General features: G+C 33.8%; 1 protein-coding gene across 4 annotated transcripts in view; it reads right to left on the reverse strand.

Annotated features, from left to right (window-relative positions):
- RAD17 (RAD17 checkpoint clamp loader component) overlaps nt 1–19,061 on the reverse strand; it is a 26,879-nt gene continuing 7,818 nt past the window's right edge. For 2 of the 4 annotated variants that reach the window (XM_081054560.1, XM_081054561.1), the window contains 12 exons: nt 18,267–18,403; nt 17,731–17,783; nt 17,524–17,649; nt 17,364–17,433; nt 14,428–14,539; nt 12,183–12,368; nt 10,203–10,288; nt 9,937–10,083; nt 8,579–8,728; nt 6,767–6,887; nt 2,781–2,838; nt 1–806 (listed from right to left, as the gene is read on the reverse strand). In XM_081054560.1, the coding sequence (XP_080910686.1) occupies nt 542–806; nt 2,781–2,838; nt 6,767–6,887; nt 8,579–8,728; nt 9,937–10,083; nt 10,203–10,288; nt 12,183–12,368; nt 14,428–14,539; nt 17,364–17,433; nt 17,524–17,649; nt 17,731–17,783; nt 18,267–18,403 (1,511 nt within the window). In that variant the 3' untranslated portion in view covers nt 1–541. The remainder of the gene's footprint in view (nt 807–2,780; nt 2,839–6,766; nt 6,888–8,578; nt 8,729–9,936; nt 10,084–10,202; nt 10,289–12,182; nt 12,369–14,427; nt 14,540–17,363; nt 17,434–17,523; nt 17,650–17,730; nt 17,784–18,266; nt 18,404–19,061) is intronic. The other 2 variants (XM_081054562.1, XM_081054563.1) reach the window with 1 other exon arrangement.

Here is a 19,061-nt window from a genome sequence, read left to right on the forward strand (position 1 = left end):
AGGAAAAGATTAACATATAGGAGAAACAAAAAGAAATTCAACATTTTAATTTTGGTATAAATTATGTAAAGTAGTTTCCATAAGTATCTAAAATATTCCACTGTACAACATATAAAAATGGTATCTGAGAAGCCAGAGACCCCAGAGAAACTGTGATTAAGGCACAAAGTTTATTTACATTCGTAACTGCATACTTAACTGTTCCGTAATTCCTATTTACAACCCTATAAAGTTTTTGTATTCTGAATTATTCCTTCATATTTTCTGATATTTGGCATAATGTTCAAGCACACTTCATACACACTGACCTCCTCTCCCAACACCACTCACAAGACTAAATAAATACTAGAGAAAAAAATTAAGATATTTGAAGGCTTGATCTAATCCAAGATGACAGAAGTCAAGTTTCTTGTGCTGAAATACAAGAGTGAAGACTTAGCAAATTTAATTTACTTGAAAAGCATATTATGCCTGTTAAAGTACTACTGAATAAACCTAATGTGAATCTGTCAAGTAGTAACGTGATTTGTTGGGCTGGTTTCTATGTCCCATCGCTCTCATAATCTTCGATCATCAAGTCTTCTTCTATGTCTTCCTGCACTGAAAAGGGCTGAGGCTGGCTGGCCGGCAGTTCACTCCCACTATTCTGACTCAAAGGAAGAGACCAAGTTTCGTGTTCAGCGGTTTGAGTGGGTTCATCCAGAGCTTCCTCAGCAGGCTGCCCTCCATTAGGCAGCTGGGCTTCATCTCCACTTTCCGGGTCTATCATTCCATGTTCCTTGTCAATGAGGGCTTCCATTTTTAATCTGCCAGATTCATAATGCAGCCATTAATAGCCAAACGAGGGGACTCCCTTAAATTATACCACAAGTATGACTATGAAGCCATCTCCTATAGCTTTCGTTTACCTTCATTCTACTATTTAGCCAGACCCTTTAGTTTATTTAACAATATCAACGAAAGTATAAGGTAAATGACAAATTGTGAATAAATCATTACAAGTTACAATACAAACGAGTTGATTAATGTCTTTAGTAAAGAGTTCTTACATTATTAAAAACAAAAAACTAAATACAAAAGAAAAATGGGCATAAAACATGAACAACTTACAGGAAAAAAATAGCAATGGTAACTAAACAAATTGTTCAACCTAATTTGTAATTTTAAAAATGGAAGTGAAAACAGGCTACTATTGTCATCTTTTAAACAACTTTGAAATCTTTTAAAGATCTTTTAAAATAATAAAACCCAGTGATGGCAATAGTTAGGAGCAAACAACATGCTGATACACAATACACCGTAGACGGCATAAAATTGTCAACATACTCTTGGAAGTAATGTGAGAATATAGAACAAAGGCTTCAGAAACATGTATTTTCGTTTTAGAAATTTTATTGCTAGGAATTCATCCTATGTAAATAGTACTTGTGCATGATCATTTAGCTATAGGGAAGGCTATGATAATTAAAGCTGGAAGTAAGCTAAATGTGCAAAAATAATGTATGAAAGTTGAATTATAGGAAACTATGCAGCTATTAAAATATTGACTATTAAGCTAAATATTAATATTATCAATATGAATCAAAGATATTAAATGTACTCATCATAAATGAAAGATAACAGTACTAGTAATTGTGGGAGGGCCTGGTGGCTCAGGCGGTTAGAGCTCCATGCTCCTAACTCCGAAGGCTGCCAGTTCGATTCCCACATGGGCCAATGGGCTCTCAACCAAAAGGTTGCCGGTTCAACTCCCGCAAGGGATGGTGGGCTCCACCCCCTGCAACTAAGATTGAACACAGCACCTTGAGCTGAGCTTCCTCCCGAATGGCTCAGCTGGTTGGAGTGCCTTGTGGGCTCTCAACCACAAGGTTGCCAGCTGGATTCCTTGACTCCTGCAAGGGATGGTGGGCAGCACCCCCTGCAACTAGAAAACGGCAACTAGACCTGGAACTGAGCTGTGCCCTTTACAACTAAGACTGAAAGAACAACTTGAAGCTGAACGGCACCCTCCACAACTAAGATTGAAAGAACAACAACTTGACTTGGAAAAAAGTCCTGGAAGTACACACTGTTCCCCAATAAAGTCCTGTTCCCCTTCCCCAATAAAATCTTTAAAACAAAACAAAACAGTACTAGTAATTGTAATAAGTAGCAGCACTGACAAATCCTGCCTCCTGAGTCAGATCAAGTAGTTGAACCAATCATACTGAATAAAAAGGGTTAAAAAGGGTTTTTTAACCCTTTTAAAATGCCTGAATCCATAATTTGACCTTACAAATAAGCTAAGTAGAAACGAAATACAGGTATTATATTAATCACTGATATTAGCCCAGAAATCATTTGCAATAAAATGAACAGTACAGATAGTATATTTTTTCACTTGTCTGAATTTTCTATGATGAGGAAATAAAAAATGGTACTTTTGATGTAGTTCTTGGTCATTGCAGGCTTCAAACATAGGGTAAGAACACCTCTTGACAGGAAGTGGTGAAAAGTGGTTTCCACAAATGCAAGATTTGTTGAACTAGAGGATTTTAAAGATTCCTCTGCCTTTGTGATTCCATGATTCTATTTAGTATGCTTTAGTAAGCTGGTGAAAATATGCTTTATATGTAATAAAATGGTGGGTCTACAATGCAATCATATGGTCTTTAGTGATTGGGTCCAATGTGTATTTCTTGGATTTTACAGATAACATTTATTGATTGTAAACTGAAAAAAATAGGTATTCTGTGGACATTTCCATAATAGGTCTATGAAAATTAAAATCATCAGCTTACCTTCCAAAGTGGCGCTTCAGAGGAAGTCTTCCAATATCTTGGATGAAAGAAATCTGAGCTGAAACAGATATCAGAACATTTTGTATCAGAAGGGAAGCCTCTCAAAGAGAAACACATCAAAAGGCACAGAGTTACCTTAAAGCATCTTGCCAAATCGGGACAATTTGGACCAAAATAAATAATGAGAAAGAGGAACTACAACTGAAAAAATAAGAATTGGGAGTCCATACTAATATAAACAAAGAGACAAACAAATGTGGGTGAAGCAATACTTTACAGTAAATTCACCTACACAAAGGTAGAAGGAATAAACATATACCATTAGAAAATCAGTATCTGCCAACCATCATAGGTTTAGAAAACAATCATCCATAGGTGCTATAACTAGTGGGTGAAATTTTAATAATAGGATATTTACATAGTCTTAAAGTATCTCCCTACAAAACACTTAATAACTTTACATTAGAAAACCTGAGAGATACCATCTTACCAAATAATAAAAGTTAACTTCACCAATAACAGTATAAACAGACATCATATTCTCTTGATATGATGTAATGAGAAGAAGAGAGCATCACTTCTGTGGTATTCCTGCCAAAAATACATATACTGGGGCCGGCCCGGTGGCTCAGGCAGGTGGCTCAGGTGGTTAGAGCTCCATGCTCCTAACTCCAAAGGCTGCCTGTTCAATTCCCACATCGGCCAGTGGGCTCTCAACCACAAGGTTGCCAGCTCAATTCCTCGAGTCCCGCATGAACACTGGCACCTTGAGCTGAGCTGCCTCCTGGATGGCTCAGTTGGTTGGAGCGTGGGCTCTCAACCACCAGGCTGCCAGTTAAATTCCTCGAGTCTGGCAAGGGATGGTGGGCTCCGAACCCTGCAACTAAGATTGAACACGGCACCTTGAGTTGAGCTGCCGCTGAGCTCCCAGATGGCTCAGTTGGTTGGAGTGTGTCCTCTCAACCACAAGGTTGCCGGTTGGACTTCCGCAAGGGATTGTAGGCTGCGCCCCCTGCAACTAACAAGGGCAACTGGACCTGGAGCTGAGCTGCACCCTCCACAACTAAGACTGAAAGGACAACTTGACTTGGAAAAAAGTCCTGGAAGTACACACTGTTCCCCAATAACAATAAAGTCCTGTTCCCCTTTCCCAATAAAATCTTAAAAAAAAAACAACATATCCTGAATCCACTCATAAGGGATCATCAGACAAACCTATGAGGTGTGATCAAATAATACGGTGAATATTTAAATAAAACAAAAAAACTATTACAGTAAAAGACACATTGCCATTAATCCCCCTCAAAATTCTCGCCCTCGCTTCAAACACATTTATCCCATCATTCTTGCCACTTTCTGAAGCAGTTCTGGAAGTCCTCTTTCATAAGTGTCTTTAGTTGCGCTGTTGTGGCTGCCTTGATATCCCAAATCAACTCAAAACGTTTACTTTCCATAGTCATTTTGACTTTGGGGAAGAGCTAGGAGTTGCACGGTGCCAGATCCGGAGAATAAGGTGGATGAGGACACACTGTAATGTTTTTATTTTATAGACACTACCGTACCAGAAGGGATGTGTGACTTGGAGCCTTTATGTTGTGATAAAAAATTATGGTGAATGCTGCTGCCAAGTGCCATCCAATGGAGAGGCAGGGATCTTCAATACGGGAGGCGGTGCATGAAACCTTAGTAACAGTGTGTGACAAGTTTCAACTGGTTTGGTGCAGTCAGTCGTGTGTGAGCTACTGTTGAGAGGTGTGTTTTTAAATGTGCTGTAAATCATCCTCCATCATGACAACATTCTGTGTCACACATCACTTCTGGTATATGGCAATTTCTGTCAAATAACAAACATTATGGTGTGTCCTCATCCACCTTATTCACTAATCTGACACTGTGTGACTTCCAGCTCTTCCCCAGTCAAAATGATCATGAAAGGTAAATGTTTTGAATTGATTCAGGACATCAAGGCAGCCACGACAGCACAACTGAAATTACCCACAAAAGAAGGACTTCCAGAACTGCTTCAGAAAGTGACAAGTGTGATGGGATAAATGTGGTCAAAGAGAGGGGGAGTAAATTGAGGAGGATTAATGGCAATGTCTTTTACTGTAATAAATTTTTTTTATTTAAACATTCACCGTATTGTTTGATCATACCTTGTATACTGAGAAACAGTCTCTACCTAGTAACTGTCCCATATGCTTTAAAAATGTCATTGACAAAGAAAGACTAAAGGACTGTTCCAGATCAAAGGAAACTGAAGAGACATGGTAACTAAATACATCATGTGATTTTATACTGGGTTCTGGACAAGAAAGACAACAAGTTTTTGTTATTTTACAAAGGACATTATAGGACAACTGGAAAACTCTGAATAGAGTGTGTATAAATTAGATGCTAGTAGCATATTACAGTTACTTTCCTAACGATGTGTACACTGTGGTTGTGTAGGAGAATGTCCTTGTTTTCAGGAAGTATATGCTGAACTGTTTAAGAATAATGGTACCGTGTCTGCAATATATTTAAATATGGTTCAGACAAAAAGTGTGTGTTCATGTACATATAAAGAAAAAGAGAGTAAAAAGGTAAACATGGTAAAAATTGAACACGGAGGAATCCTGGTGAAAGATATGTAAGAATATTTTCCTCCCATTCTCACAACTTTTCTCTTTGAAATTACTTCAAAAGAAAGTTAAAAAACTAGTGTAATTTTCAAAATAATAAGGCATATATAGGGAAATCTCTGTATTCTGACTCACAGATTAATTTTAGCCAATGCTCAAGTCATCCCACTTCTGCCTATGAATGTAGAATATTTTAAATCTTTAGGTATCATTATTCTTAAAAGCCACAAGATGGACTCTTATTGTATTAATTTCTGAGTAAAGGCAGACCTTTACTCTATAATCCTCTCTTCGAATCAGTCATAAGGCAAACCCTATCTTTAAAATTTCTGAGAAGTCTGATGAGCTATGTGGTAGATTATTAATATTTCAAATGTTACACAAATTCTCTGTTGTACCTTGAAGATCAGCACCACAGACATGTGACCTAGGACTCTTAATGAAATGTGGCATTTAAAACACAATAAAAAAGAGAAATAAATGATGGAAAAATCGGTGAAGTTCATAAAAAGGCAAACCTCAGTAGACATAAGTTCTGCATGTGTGCTTTGCAGAGGTATACGAATTTTTTAGCATTATTTATAATTTCAAAATTTGGAAATACAATGTAAATATACCATTAATGAACATTGCAGTAGAGAAATCAAACAAAACGTCTATTAGTAAGGTTAAATAAAATTATTATAAATTTTTTAAAACTGAGTTCGATCTGAATATACATTAGCTTTGTTAATTTACGGACTGAATGTCTGTGTCAACTCAAATTCGTATTTTGAAATCCTAACCCCCCATGTGATGGTTTTAGGAGGTGGAGCCTTAAAAGGTAATTCGGTCATGAGGGCGGAGCCCTCATAATTGAGATTAGTGCCCTTATAAAACGGACCCCAGAGAGAGCTCTTTTGCTTTGCTCTCTACCATGTACGAATGAGAAGATAGCCAACTGCAAACAAGGAAGCAGGCCCTCTCCAGACACTGGATTTGCTGGTACCTTGATTTTGGACTTCTCAGCCTCCAGGGCTGCTTTAGCACTAATTTATAAAATATGAAATACTATCTATGGTATGTGACATGAGCAAATTAAAGCTTATATCTAATATTTGTATATGCACAGAAAAAAGTCTGAAAGAATTTATACCAATCTGTAAACAGGAACCACCTATGGTTACAGGATACTTTCAACTCTGTATATACTTCTGTATTATCTGACTTCTTTTTTTTCTTAAATCAAAAACCATGTATTCTGGATCAAAAAATAAAGGGAAAAAAGCTTAGTCTCACTAGTATACATCAATGAGTTGAACTACAAAAAGATAATGTTATAAAACACTACTTCTTGGGGAAAATAACAACCCATGTTATTACCTTGATTTCTCATCGGAATGGTTAACAAAGCAAGGTATGGCAACAGTTGAGTTTGGAGGCATAAAGCTGGTAAGCAGAAGTCAGAAAAAAGTGCTTTTGCTGCCAGGCAATTTTCCCGATACTATATAGAAGGAAAAAAAAAAGATGACATGAAAAATAAAAAATAGGGATATGATTCCTAGACACACTAAGCTTATTATATCACAAAAGTATGTGGACTTATATACTACAAATATATTTTTAAGAGTTTATGTAATTAGTCCTTTATAACTATCTTAGCATTCTAATAAAGCATTTTACCTATACAACAATTTCACATTCAACATAACAAGAAGAATATTTTTTAAAGACTCAAGACAGAAGACCTTAAAAATAAAACAATTCTGCTTATGAGCATACACACATCACAAATTGTGTGAGGATACTGTTTATCAATGAAAGAACTTATTTTCTTCAGTTAACACAGGTCCAATGTTAGGCTGATAAGGCGAGAAGCATAATCTTGCCTTTAAGGAGCTTTCAGTCTTAGATAATTCATATGTAACTATAATGCAAAATTAATATGTGTTATAAAGAGCAAAGCAAGTCAATAATGAACATAAATTACTTGAAAGTCATAAAATTCTCCCAAGAAATACACTGGAAAAAATTTCGTAGGTTATGAATTAGAGGCTCATATTTAGTCATCTGATTTTAGAACGGCAGGACATTTTAGAAATGAACTAGTCCAACGGGTCAAATTCAGATGTTACAGGAGCCGGGCAGCTAACACAAATCAGTACAGTGGAACAGCTGGAGACAGTGGTACCTGCCACTCCCCCTTTCAAGGGGCAGATTGTTATGTAAAAATATGGGCCAGTGTTATGTACTTTCCATTTTTTTGCAGGAAATTCCAGAAATTCTGAAGCCAGAAATCCCTACGGAGTTTTAATTATCATACTAATTTTTAAAGACTGGCAATTCATTTTTTTAAAAAAATCTGTGTGTGTTATATTCAATTTGTGGGCCACCCATTCCTGGCCTTAACGTTTCAATCCTCTCCATTTATAGTTCTGGAAACTAAGTGAACACACTTATTAGCTCTTAGGTAAAATAACTTGTCCAGGTGGTTAGAGACAAAGTCATGATTTCTTTTCTTTTTTTTATTAAATTTATTGGGGTGACACTTATTAGTAAAATTACATAGGTTTCAAGTGTACATTTCTCTAACATATCACCTCTATGTTCCATTGTGTCACCATCCAGTCAGTTCTGCTTCCAACACATTTGCAGCATTTATATTCAATTAAAACTAAAATATAACTATAACTATACTTTGATTCTAATTGTGAATAAATAGGTATTGTGCTTTCAAATTATGAGTGTTTTTAATTCTTAAAAAAATGACTAAGCATGTAAGAAGACTGTCCTTTTATGTTTTATCATAATTTTAAGAAAATTGTGGGTCTCAGCAACTATTTCTTGTTAAGAATGAAACACTTTTCTTTTTAAACTTAAAGAAAAATGTTTCATTCATTCTTAACAAGGGTGGCTGGTTAGCTCAGTTGGTTAGATAGCACCAGGGTTGCTGGTTTGATCCCCGCATGGGCCACTGTGAGCTGTGCCCTCCTTAAAAACAACAACAAAAAAACCCATATATATATATACACACACATATATATACACACACACATATATATACATATATGTATATGTGTATATGTGTGTGTATATATATATATACACATAAATATATATATAAAACAGTTTTACTGACATAATTCACTTACCATAAAGTTCACCTATTGAAAAGGATACAATTCCTTATTTTACCTTTTTGTTTATTAGAAACCATTGGGGTTTGTGCAATGGTCGAAAACTTAATCCTCCCCCTTGGCTATGAGCAAATCCTCGCGCTCTGTTGGAATGCATCACACCTCTTGTAGCTACAGATGTACTATATTCCCTGAGTAAAGAGCGTGTCTAAAAAAGGAGATAAAGAAAATAAGAGATTTATAAAGTAGTATTACTGGTACTACTGACATCAAAAAAAGACTAACTATATTTAATTACTGTATGTTCAGTTTTTCAACATCACTGCAGCCCTAAAAATAATATGCTACAGATTATTTAAAGGAACTCCAACCGAGAAATAATAATTGAATGCTATGTGTAAACTAACTGGATCTCGGATGGAGGTGGGAGAAACAACTTTAAATACATTTTTGAGACAACTGGGGAAATCGAAATAAGGACAGTATGTTACCAAATTAATGTTAATTTTCTTAGGTGTGATAATGCAATAATACTTGTAATGATGTCCTTATGCATGCATAAATATTGTCATGGTGTTTGCAATTATTCAGCCAAAACAAATGTAAATACAGAGATTAAGCAAATGTGGCAAAATGTAAAAACTGCTGAACTAAGGAATTTAGTTCACTGTACCATTCTTTCAATTTGTTGGAAAATTTCAAAATAAAAAAGCGACATAAAAAAATTAAGCAAATACAACTGTTGAATAATGAAACTCTAAGTATGACAGACACTATATCATAAATGTTTTTTATTGTTTTTCCTAATTTTAATTATTAATGCTACTTCAATATTTATAACACGGAGAATATTAACATACAAAAACAGTATTTACCAATGGAACTTTCTGTGATAGAAATGTTTTGTATCTGGGCTGTTCAATACAGTACCTATTAGTCACATGTAACTGGAAATGTGGCTAGTGTTACCAAGGTACTGAATTTTTAATTTAATTTAAATAGCCATATGTATCTAGTGGCTACTATACTAGTCAGAGCAGTGTTAAAATGTTTTTAAAAATAGATTTTATAGTGAACAATTTCAAATTGGTAAAAAATAAAAAATTAAAAGACTAGCAGAAGGTATAGCAACAGTTCTTACCCTTCTATCAACTTTTCATGGTTGTTAAAATTTCTGAGTATACATTAATTTTATAATCAGAAAACAACTTTAGAAAAAAAATCAGTTATATTATCACCAGAAAAATCAGATTAACTGCTTAAGCTTCATTACAAACAATGGGTTGGATGAATTAATTTGATCAGTTATTAAGAAGTTACATAAAATCATATAAAATAATAAGAATAAAAGTAAATTTCTTTATCAATTTTGAGGAAATATTCATAAACAAAAACATTTAAATCAAATAGTCTTACATTCCAGTCACCACTGAGGATATCTGCAAAACTCAGAAATTCACTGGCTCTCACAAGATCATCTACTTCCATGAAGAAATCTATGTAGTTTTGGTGGAGATATAAATTAAATAACTCTCCTGGCATGTGTGACATTTCTACTACTTCCTATAATATAAAAAGAAACATACATATGTCTTTGGTAAAATGCAGTAGTCAAATGTATATGCCCACAAATGTAAACAATATGTCTTGTGAATAGTACTAAGTGTTATGAAAGACTTTACCTCTGGTTGAACAAGTAATGTATCCCGTTCATACTGAGATAAATGCGAGGGCAATCGAGGTGAATCTAATTCTGTTAAAGATGCTCCTATAAAAAAAAAAAATTTCTGGAATTATTAAAAACAGAATCAGCTTTATAATTATGTCGCACCTCTCATTTTAAGGTTTTCAACACTTTAGGCACGTAATGCCAAAAATACTAAGTGAGCTGTGAAAAAGAAAAAACAAAATAACTGGAAGTTTATGTGAGTTGTCTCACTGTTAACAAGAAAAATTTAGAATTCTGATGCCTAGGTTATGGCTTTTCTAAAATTAAAATATTCCATTTCTTAAAACACTCTGCATTTCACCTTTCCAGTGCTGCATTGCCTTCTTCTTTTGATTGTCATCTCAATACAGAGGTCTTTCCTGCTTTATTTACTATATAGGCAGATGCTGCTCTCTGCATGAGGGAACAGGAAATCCCATTCCCTAATATAAAAGGTTATAAAAGAATGTTGAGGAGGAAAAGAAAGGGTGGAAGGAAAAGAATCAGTGGAATAGTCACTGAGATTCTGAGGTCAGAGGAGCCAGGGACAGAGGAGTGTCTTCATTTCCACCTAAGTGATGCCTGTTTCATTTCCTTCAGGTGGCATGAAGATTTCCATTTAGAAATCCCAACTTTTGGACCACCTGGAAAGACTAAACTAAAAGACATTAGCCTAAAACAAGGATAGCCACAGTGAGGAGGGAATGAAGCAGAAATACAGAGGGTGCCCAAAAAATATATACACCCTTTAAGAAAGGAAAACTGTATTAAAATTGTAATAATCAATATATACTGATAACAAAAGATGACTACAAGTCACGTTTGACTTCTGCAATTACAAGAGGTGCTCAAAGTGGTTACCATCAGCATCCAGACACTTCTGATTACGGTGAACTGCTGCTTGAGCAACATTGACCAAAGTGTCCATTTGTATACATTTTTTTGGAACCCCTGGTATATAGACACAACAGAATACAAAGACGCAAGGAAGATAAGATGGAAAGCAAATATAAGTGGCATTCATAGAGTTTTATAGGATGATGAAAACTGTGATTTGAAGTAACTGAGTTTTTGACAACCAGAAAATAGTCTCAGTTATAGATACAATAAGCCTGAAGCTTCAGCGAATGTCTCTTCATATTTGTGACTCACTGATACAGCTCTTTTACAAGAGATCTGAAAAACTATCTGAGAGAATACTGAGGATACTGAAAACATAAGACATGTGAACATACGGTTCATGATGATTGCTTACTTTTTGTTATAATATACAAAACTTTTAACCTTCATCATTTTCCTTCAAATATTTATGTAAACTGTTTTATTCTCTATAAAAATCACATCAGACCAACAACAAAAAAGAAATCTGACCTTTCTTCCTTCAGGATCCTAAGACTGAAAACTGGTATTTTCCATATAAAGAACAGGAGTTTTGGATTTTATTCAAAGGACAGTTTGGGAGCTTAGAGAGGGGGGACTGGGGTGGAGGAGCTGAGGGGAAGCAGGCATTAAAGACAGAAGAGGGGAATGGAACAGCTAGTGAAAAGAACAGAGAAACATAAGAGAATCCAAAGAAAGTTTAAGTTACCTGGCAATCTGCCCAGGGCTCTGGTGGCCAGAGCTCAGTGCTAAGAGGGCTGTGGACAACCGACACTTGCCACTAAAAGTCTTGATGGACCGATGTCTTACCGTCAGCAAATATACTTTTAAAGACTTACAAACATGAACATGGGCTACACTAGTTAGTTTTTATGTTTAATCCCACTCATATTCCAAAAAGGCTCTAAATACATTTTCCGGTTTGTCTTAGCCCTTGCCAAACAGTATCTGAGCTAGCCCTCGTTCTTTATTATAACAGAACCAAATACATGACATTTAAAAAAATGTGGTATATTATTTCAGTTGTAAGACTAATATCTAAAGAGATTTTTAAAAATGTGTAAGGCTTCCTTACTTTTGCAATACAGTATTTTCCCCAAAGCTCTGAAGAGAAAGAGAGAAACATCTTTGCCACCAATAGCTTGGACCTCTGGATTTTCAAAAACCTTATCCGATTTTTTTCTTCGTTTTGATTTTGACAGCGCAGCATCTGATTTTACTGAAGACATTCCTTTTTTCCTTAGGCATGAATTGTTTCCTCCTAAATAATATACACCCAAGTGACAATATTTAAAATAAAATTAAAATATGAAAGCTAAAGCTGAAACATTTCAGATAGTTACACTAAGTATTCTAATTGAAAATTATTTTTCTAATAAACAATAATTATAAAATATGTGAACTGACTCAGAGTCCTCTTTGGGTTGCTGAACTATTAAAACAAAATAATTGTCATTTAAAAGTATCTCATGAGGGGGCAGCTGGTTAGCTCAGTTGGTAAAAGCAGGGTTGCTGGTTCAATCCCCACATGGGGCAGTGTGAGCTGTGCCCTCCACAATTAGACTGAAACAACTACTTGACTTGGAGCTGATGGGTTCTGCAAAAACATACTTAAATAAATAAAAGTTAAAAAAAAAGTATCTCATGACACAGACTTCAAATTTTCACATACACAGCTGACACTCTCTAATACAGTCATTATTACCTTGATTTCTCATGGTGTTATGTGCAAGGTTCTTGATGCATAACATGTATTAACTAACTTAATCTTCATAATTCTATTAGGAGAGAACTATTATTACACAGATTAAAGAAATGAGATATAAAGAGGTTAAGTAACCTACTCAAGGTTAACCTTGAGTAAGTGATTTGAAGCCAGGCAGTCTGGTTCTGCAATTCATGCTTAACTTTTCTATATTACCTCTCTACTGATTTGGGCAGTCTCCAATTTATGAATATGTCTATGTTCAAATTTAATTGGGAAATCTGCTATTTAAAACTCAGAATGCATCACTTCAGAAAAGCAGCCTGGAATAGTGGAAAGAACACAGGATCTGGGTATGAATGCTAGTATTGATTTCATTAGGGTAGTCTGAGAATTAAATGAAAACAAACCCACAAAAACATTTAATTGCTAAAATAGTTCCTGACCCACTCAAAGATTTTTATTTTCTTCTCTTTACAATTTCTGAGCTCAGAGCAACAATGTTATAAATGCTAGTTAGAATCCCAAACTGGCCCAATTGAGCCTTCCTAACTTGTAACTCCCATAGTGAACCTGAGGACGATTTACCTTTATGTTTCTACAGGAATAAGCAGAATTCACACTAAGGATTCAATAAATGGCCAGCTATTAATGAATTTAATAATATTGTGCTCAGGTAGATTTACTTGTGAACTTATTTCATATCTGCTTATTTCGTATAAGCAGAATTCTGTTTTCAGTTGTTAGGCTGTCTACTTCTCTACAATTATTTTGGAAAACAAAGATGTAAACTAAATGAACATTTTATAATTATGGGTAGAAACTAGTATTTCAGGTGGATTTTAGGAGCTCCAAAGATGGCTTTTAATTTTTTAAAAGTCGATTTCTCAATGTTAAACATCAAATAGGTCACTTGTTAAATGTTTTTTGATTTAGAAGACTGTATGCAGTAAACTATGACTACTAGAGTAAAAATGTAACTCACTGCCATTAGTGGGGTGATCTCTTTAATATAGTATAGCTATGTACCCTTTTTACATATTAATAAAGGGAAATTAATTTATTCAACATATCATATAGAAGATACGAAATAAATTCAAAAGTAAATCTACCTGAGCACAATATTATTAAATTCATTAACAGCTGGCCATTTATTGAACCCTTAGTGTGTCACTGGAATAAATCCTCTACAAGCATTACTTTACTTACCCATCACATAACTCTTAAAACAGGTTCTTATATAAAAGGTGAGAAAACAGAGGCACAGAAAGATTAAGTCACTTGTAAGATTAAGTCACCGCTAAGTGGCAGAACCAGGAATTTCAACCAGTAAGTCAAATAAACTTTGAAAGGTGAGGTATTGAAACACATAATTGAATTGAATCGGGTTTTATCTCAGATATATGGGTATGTACAATGACATATTCATAGGGGTGTGCACATGCATGTGTATATACATCATTTTATGATGCTGTCTCTATACAAAACTAGTAAGTGGAGACAGGTCTGTATCAACGGTAAAGTTAAAATATGTTTAGTTTGATTTCTTTTCATGAACAATTAATAGAAAATTGTCACCCATACAATGCTGTAAGAATGCATCTTTCATAGTTACCTTTTGAAGAAGAAAACTGGAGGCTATTTATTGCACTTCTGATATCACCAGAACAGCCTTGACACAGCAATTCCAGAGACGTTTTATCAGGGACACTAATATTTCCTCCATTCTAAAATGAGAAAATTAAAAATTTTAAAATGTGTCCTAAAACAAAAAAAAGCCAAAAAACTCCCCTATTTTCTAAGCTTAATGGAAGTACATTAGAATCTTTCAAATTTGAATGCTAAAAAGCCTCCATTTTAAAATACCAGTCTGCCTATGAAGATATAACGTCAATGATTTAACATAGTTTAAGGTAAAATTTCAAGAGTATAAAATATTGTTTTACTTTGATTAGGTTGTATTTTGAAGTTATTTATCACTCGCTATGTACACATACATAAATACAAACATATACGTGCATACACACGGAAACCTCAAAACACAATATAATGTAATAAAATTAAGTACACAAAAAATTTGACAAATCTTTCAAATTTAAATGAAAATCCTCACATTGAGGTTTTCAACGTATTAAATCAGTCTGTTGAGTATTAAAAAGCCACAATTGCATTAACTCATATTTAAAACTTAAGCTTCATACAGGTATTTAAGACGTACAAAAATACATGTATATTTTTTAAGATATATGTGCAAATTAAAAAATATATACATATACCATACCATTGGTAGTTCAAGTATAAGGCAAGAAAAATTTATGTATCCCCTCTCCTTGCTCAAAGTCCTAATGAATAAAAATTTAAAAAAAGAAATGCTCCTAAAACTATTTTAAAAAAATGTCACCAATCTTTCCTAATATAATTAACTTGCAGAATGTCCGAGATTAAATTCTTCTTTAGGTCTTCTTATACCATCATTATCATCCTTGGAGACCCCAGACAGTATCATAACGTTTGATTTTATAAAAGCTTGAAGGACCTGGATAGTATGTTTGTTGTTGCTACTGTGATGTAACATATCAAAAATGGCAGTTCTAACATTCCCACAGGTCAACTATTTAAGATACAGCACATTAATGCCATAACAAAGAAGTTATGGTATTTCTTTTAACTAGTATAATGCAACTTGCTAAGAAGTAAATGCCATTTGCAATTTAATGACTTAGTCTTAAAATAAAAAAGTTTTGAATTAATGTGATAAAGTAGTAAGATATTATGTTTATTATTTCTTAATGTTTGTTTAATAAATGAAATCTTTAAAACTATTCTTTGGTTAAAAAAAAACAGAACTCTATGATCTGTAATTATCATAGTCATAGTAGGGAATGTGGAAAGGTTTTCAAAAAGACAAAAAAATCACAAGTGATCCAACTATCCAGAACTAATCACGTATCATTTTTTTATGCACTTTCTTCTAGTATAAGTTTATATACAGAGGGTGCCAAAAAAATGTATACACATTTTAAGAAAGGAAAAAAACATTCAAATTGTAATACTCAATATATACCGATAACAAAAGATGACGAATACAAATTACATTTGACTTCTGCAATTACAAGAGGTGCTCAAAGTGGTTACCATCAGCGTCCAGTCACTTTTGATTACGGGGAACTACTGCTTGAACAGCGCTGACCAAAATGTCCACCTGTATATATTTTTTGGCACCCCCGGTACGTGCACAATTTATTGTTATTGACAATTATTTATTTTGTTTTAGCACTGTAAGTTAGAGTCAGAAAAAAATTTCAAACCCATCTGATACGATACTTGGGATATCGTACAAGTTATTTCCCCGCAAAGCTCAGTTTCCTTACCTATAAAATAGGGATAACATACCAATTTTGTACGGTTGGGGTGAGGTTTAATAAGATAAGGTATATCACAATACTTTGCATAGTGCCTGACATATAAAGGACTGAAAGTATCATTTCTGCTGTTAGCATTATCATATAATGTTGCATCTTGTTATTTTAAAATTGACATTAAATTGTATCTTCCTACATCACTAAATAGTCTGGAAACATTAATTAATTACATAACAGCTCACCACAGTAACTGCTTCCTCATTATTAGACTGTTTTTTCCTCTAATTTTTCACTATTAATAACTGTTGTTCAGCTAAGTGCTCTACACATACATTATTTTGTTTAATTCTTAAAACAACCATTCCCTTGAGATTCCCTTGATTCCTATGATCCCAGCAGTGTAAAAAAAAATTGTTTCATGTAAGATCTAGAACCATGCTGCGGGGAGTAGAAGTTCCATCAATTTATTTTAACATCACCTTGATTTCAAAGACAGAAGAAATGATGCATTAAAGGTGACAACAGCTGTTTCACAACAATGTTAATATACTTAATACTTCTGAACTGTACACTTAAAAATGGTTAAGATGGTATACTTAATAACACTAACATATACGTATTTGAAAATTACTAAGAGAGAAGATCTTAAATGTTTTCATTCCAAAAACAAATGGTAATTACATGATGTGATGGCAGTGTTAAGTAACTATGGTGGTAATCATTTTGCAACTCACAAGTGTATAAAATCAACATGTTGTACACTTTAAACTTGCGTGACTATATCTCAATAAAGCTGGAAAAAATGGTTTAAGATGGTAATTTTTTTGATGTTTTTTACTACAATAAAAAAAATTATTAAATAAAAAGTGTGATAACGGGACAATAATGGAGTTGGACTGTTGATGACTAATGTTCCTAGATGCCAGAAACAGTTTCTTGGTAACAGATACAATTTAGAATACTAAACCAAGAGAAAGCGAAGTTTAATAGTAGAAAAAGGTTAAGGATTTTTTAAATCAATATTTCCCACATTTTCTAAAATTCTATGCCTTATGAGTGTCATTTAAAAAATTAAAATTTTAATTCTAAAAACTGAAATATCTCCCACTCTAAGTCTACATAATACTACTTAAGTTTGGCTTTCTATAATCACAATGTAAGATTCAAATTAATTAGTTAAGAGACTTACCTTATTAGCTTCTATTGTCACTATTCGATTAAGAAATTTCATCATAATTGTTGGTGCCACAGGGTTGAAACTGTCAAAGTTTTATAAAGATAGTGGTTAAATGATTAATTTAAAAATACAATGTGTATGTGAACGTTATAAGTAGAAATTTCATTCTTACCTAATGTTTGATATAGCACACTCTTCCTGAATTTCTTTGGGAAATAGTAACCTTTGATTACTATCTCCACTGAGACTGTCAGAGATTATAAATATCAGAGGACATCGACCAATCTGTACATACTTCCTAAAATAAAATATAGCAATGGTGAAATTTAAGCCCCTTACCATTTAACTTAAAAGTTTAGAAAACTTCACTGAAACTCACCTTAGAACTTCATGTAAAGTATGAGAATCTCGATAAAACTGGTTAGGTAAATCCTATTGAAAACACATGACAGATACTCGTTTAGATTTATTCCCACGTAAATTTATTTGCAGATTTATATTTACCGGAACAGGAAAAAATGTTATCTACCTATTCAATGTATTATAACCAGAGCTTTTACAGAAATAAAGGGAAATATGAAATAGCTGACATCCTAAACAGTAACATGCATCAACGGGAAACCCAATTTTTACCTCAAATTTCTTAGGACCACTACAAGTTATAGTATTTTCACTAAGACGTCGTTTTCCAAATATTTCTTTTGCTTTTCTACACTTAAGCCATTAAATTTTTAAAGTTCACTAACCTACTCTATTCAAGCTTACTGAATAGGTTTTTAGGTTTCTGCTATCACAAAGCTTTTATGTTATATTTTACCACTATTATTACTACAGAGTTAATGTGATTATCACATAAGCTATGTCTTGCAATTGTTTACTCAATAATTACAGCAGGATTTCAAAAGCTGTACTTACTTCAACCAGAATTATTTTCTTATCAGTTCTCAGATCATCCCCAAGCATTTGTAGTTTGTTATATTTTGTTGCTCTTAGTAGGAACTCTTTAAAAACTGCTATCTGAGATTGATAGGGAAGTACATGGAAGCTTGATTCTGAAAGGAAACATTTAACCCTTTTATTTTCAACAAATTATATACACATCAATATTCCACATATATATATAACATATACATTAATGAATACATTTACATATGCAAGAAAAGCTCACAATACTGTAGACTGTTTTCTAATTAGGCACAACTGTTCAAATTGAAAATTGGATATCCAGGAGTTTTTCTACACCCACGAATGTATTGTGGAGTTAACTGACTTTAGAACACAGCTGTCATTTTATACAATTGGTCAAAAAAATACTTATGACTTTACCTACACGATAAAGACTCTCCAAATGAGTGAGTAACTATAAATAATTTTCAATAATAAAGGTTTAACAACAAAAGCAGAATGACTGATAAATGAACTTGGGATTAAGAGAAGTTCTCCAAAGACATATTTTATATAGGAGACTTAGATTTTCAAAGACTTGCTAGATTTTCAAAAATAATGTTTCTGTTTAGAAAGCAGTAAAAATTCCAGGATACTAGCAGCATAAGGGTGTGCATACTAAGGACATAGTATGCACAGAGAATATTAAAGAATATCCCAGAGAAGGGATTTTAAGGAATATTCCACATTATAATAAAATTGTCCTTCTACAGAACCCCTTTCACTTCAAAGTGGCCTAGGAGATTTGGCTAACCCTACTTTAGT

The sequence above is a fragment of the Rhinolophus hipposideros genome (genome assembly GCF_964194185.1).
Source record: "Rhinolophus hipposideros genome assembly, chromosome: 7".
In the NCBI taxonomy this organism is placed as follows: Eukaryota; Metazoa; Chordata; class Mammalia; order Chiroptera; family Rhinolophidae; genus Rhinolophus; species Rhinolophus hipposideros.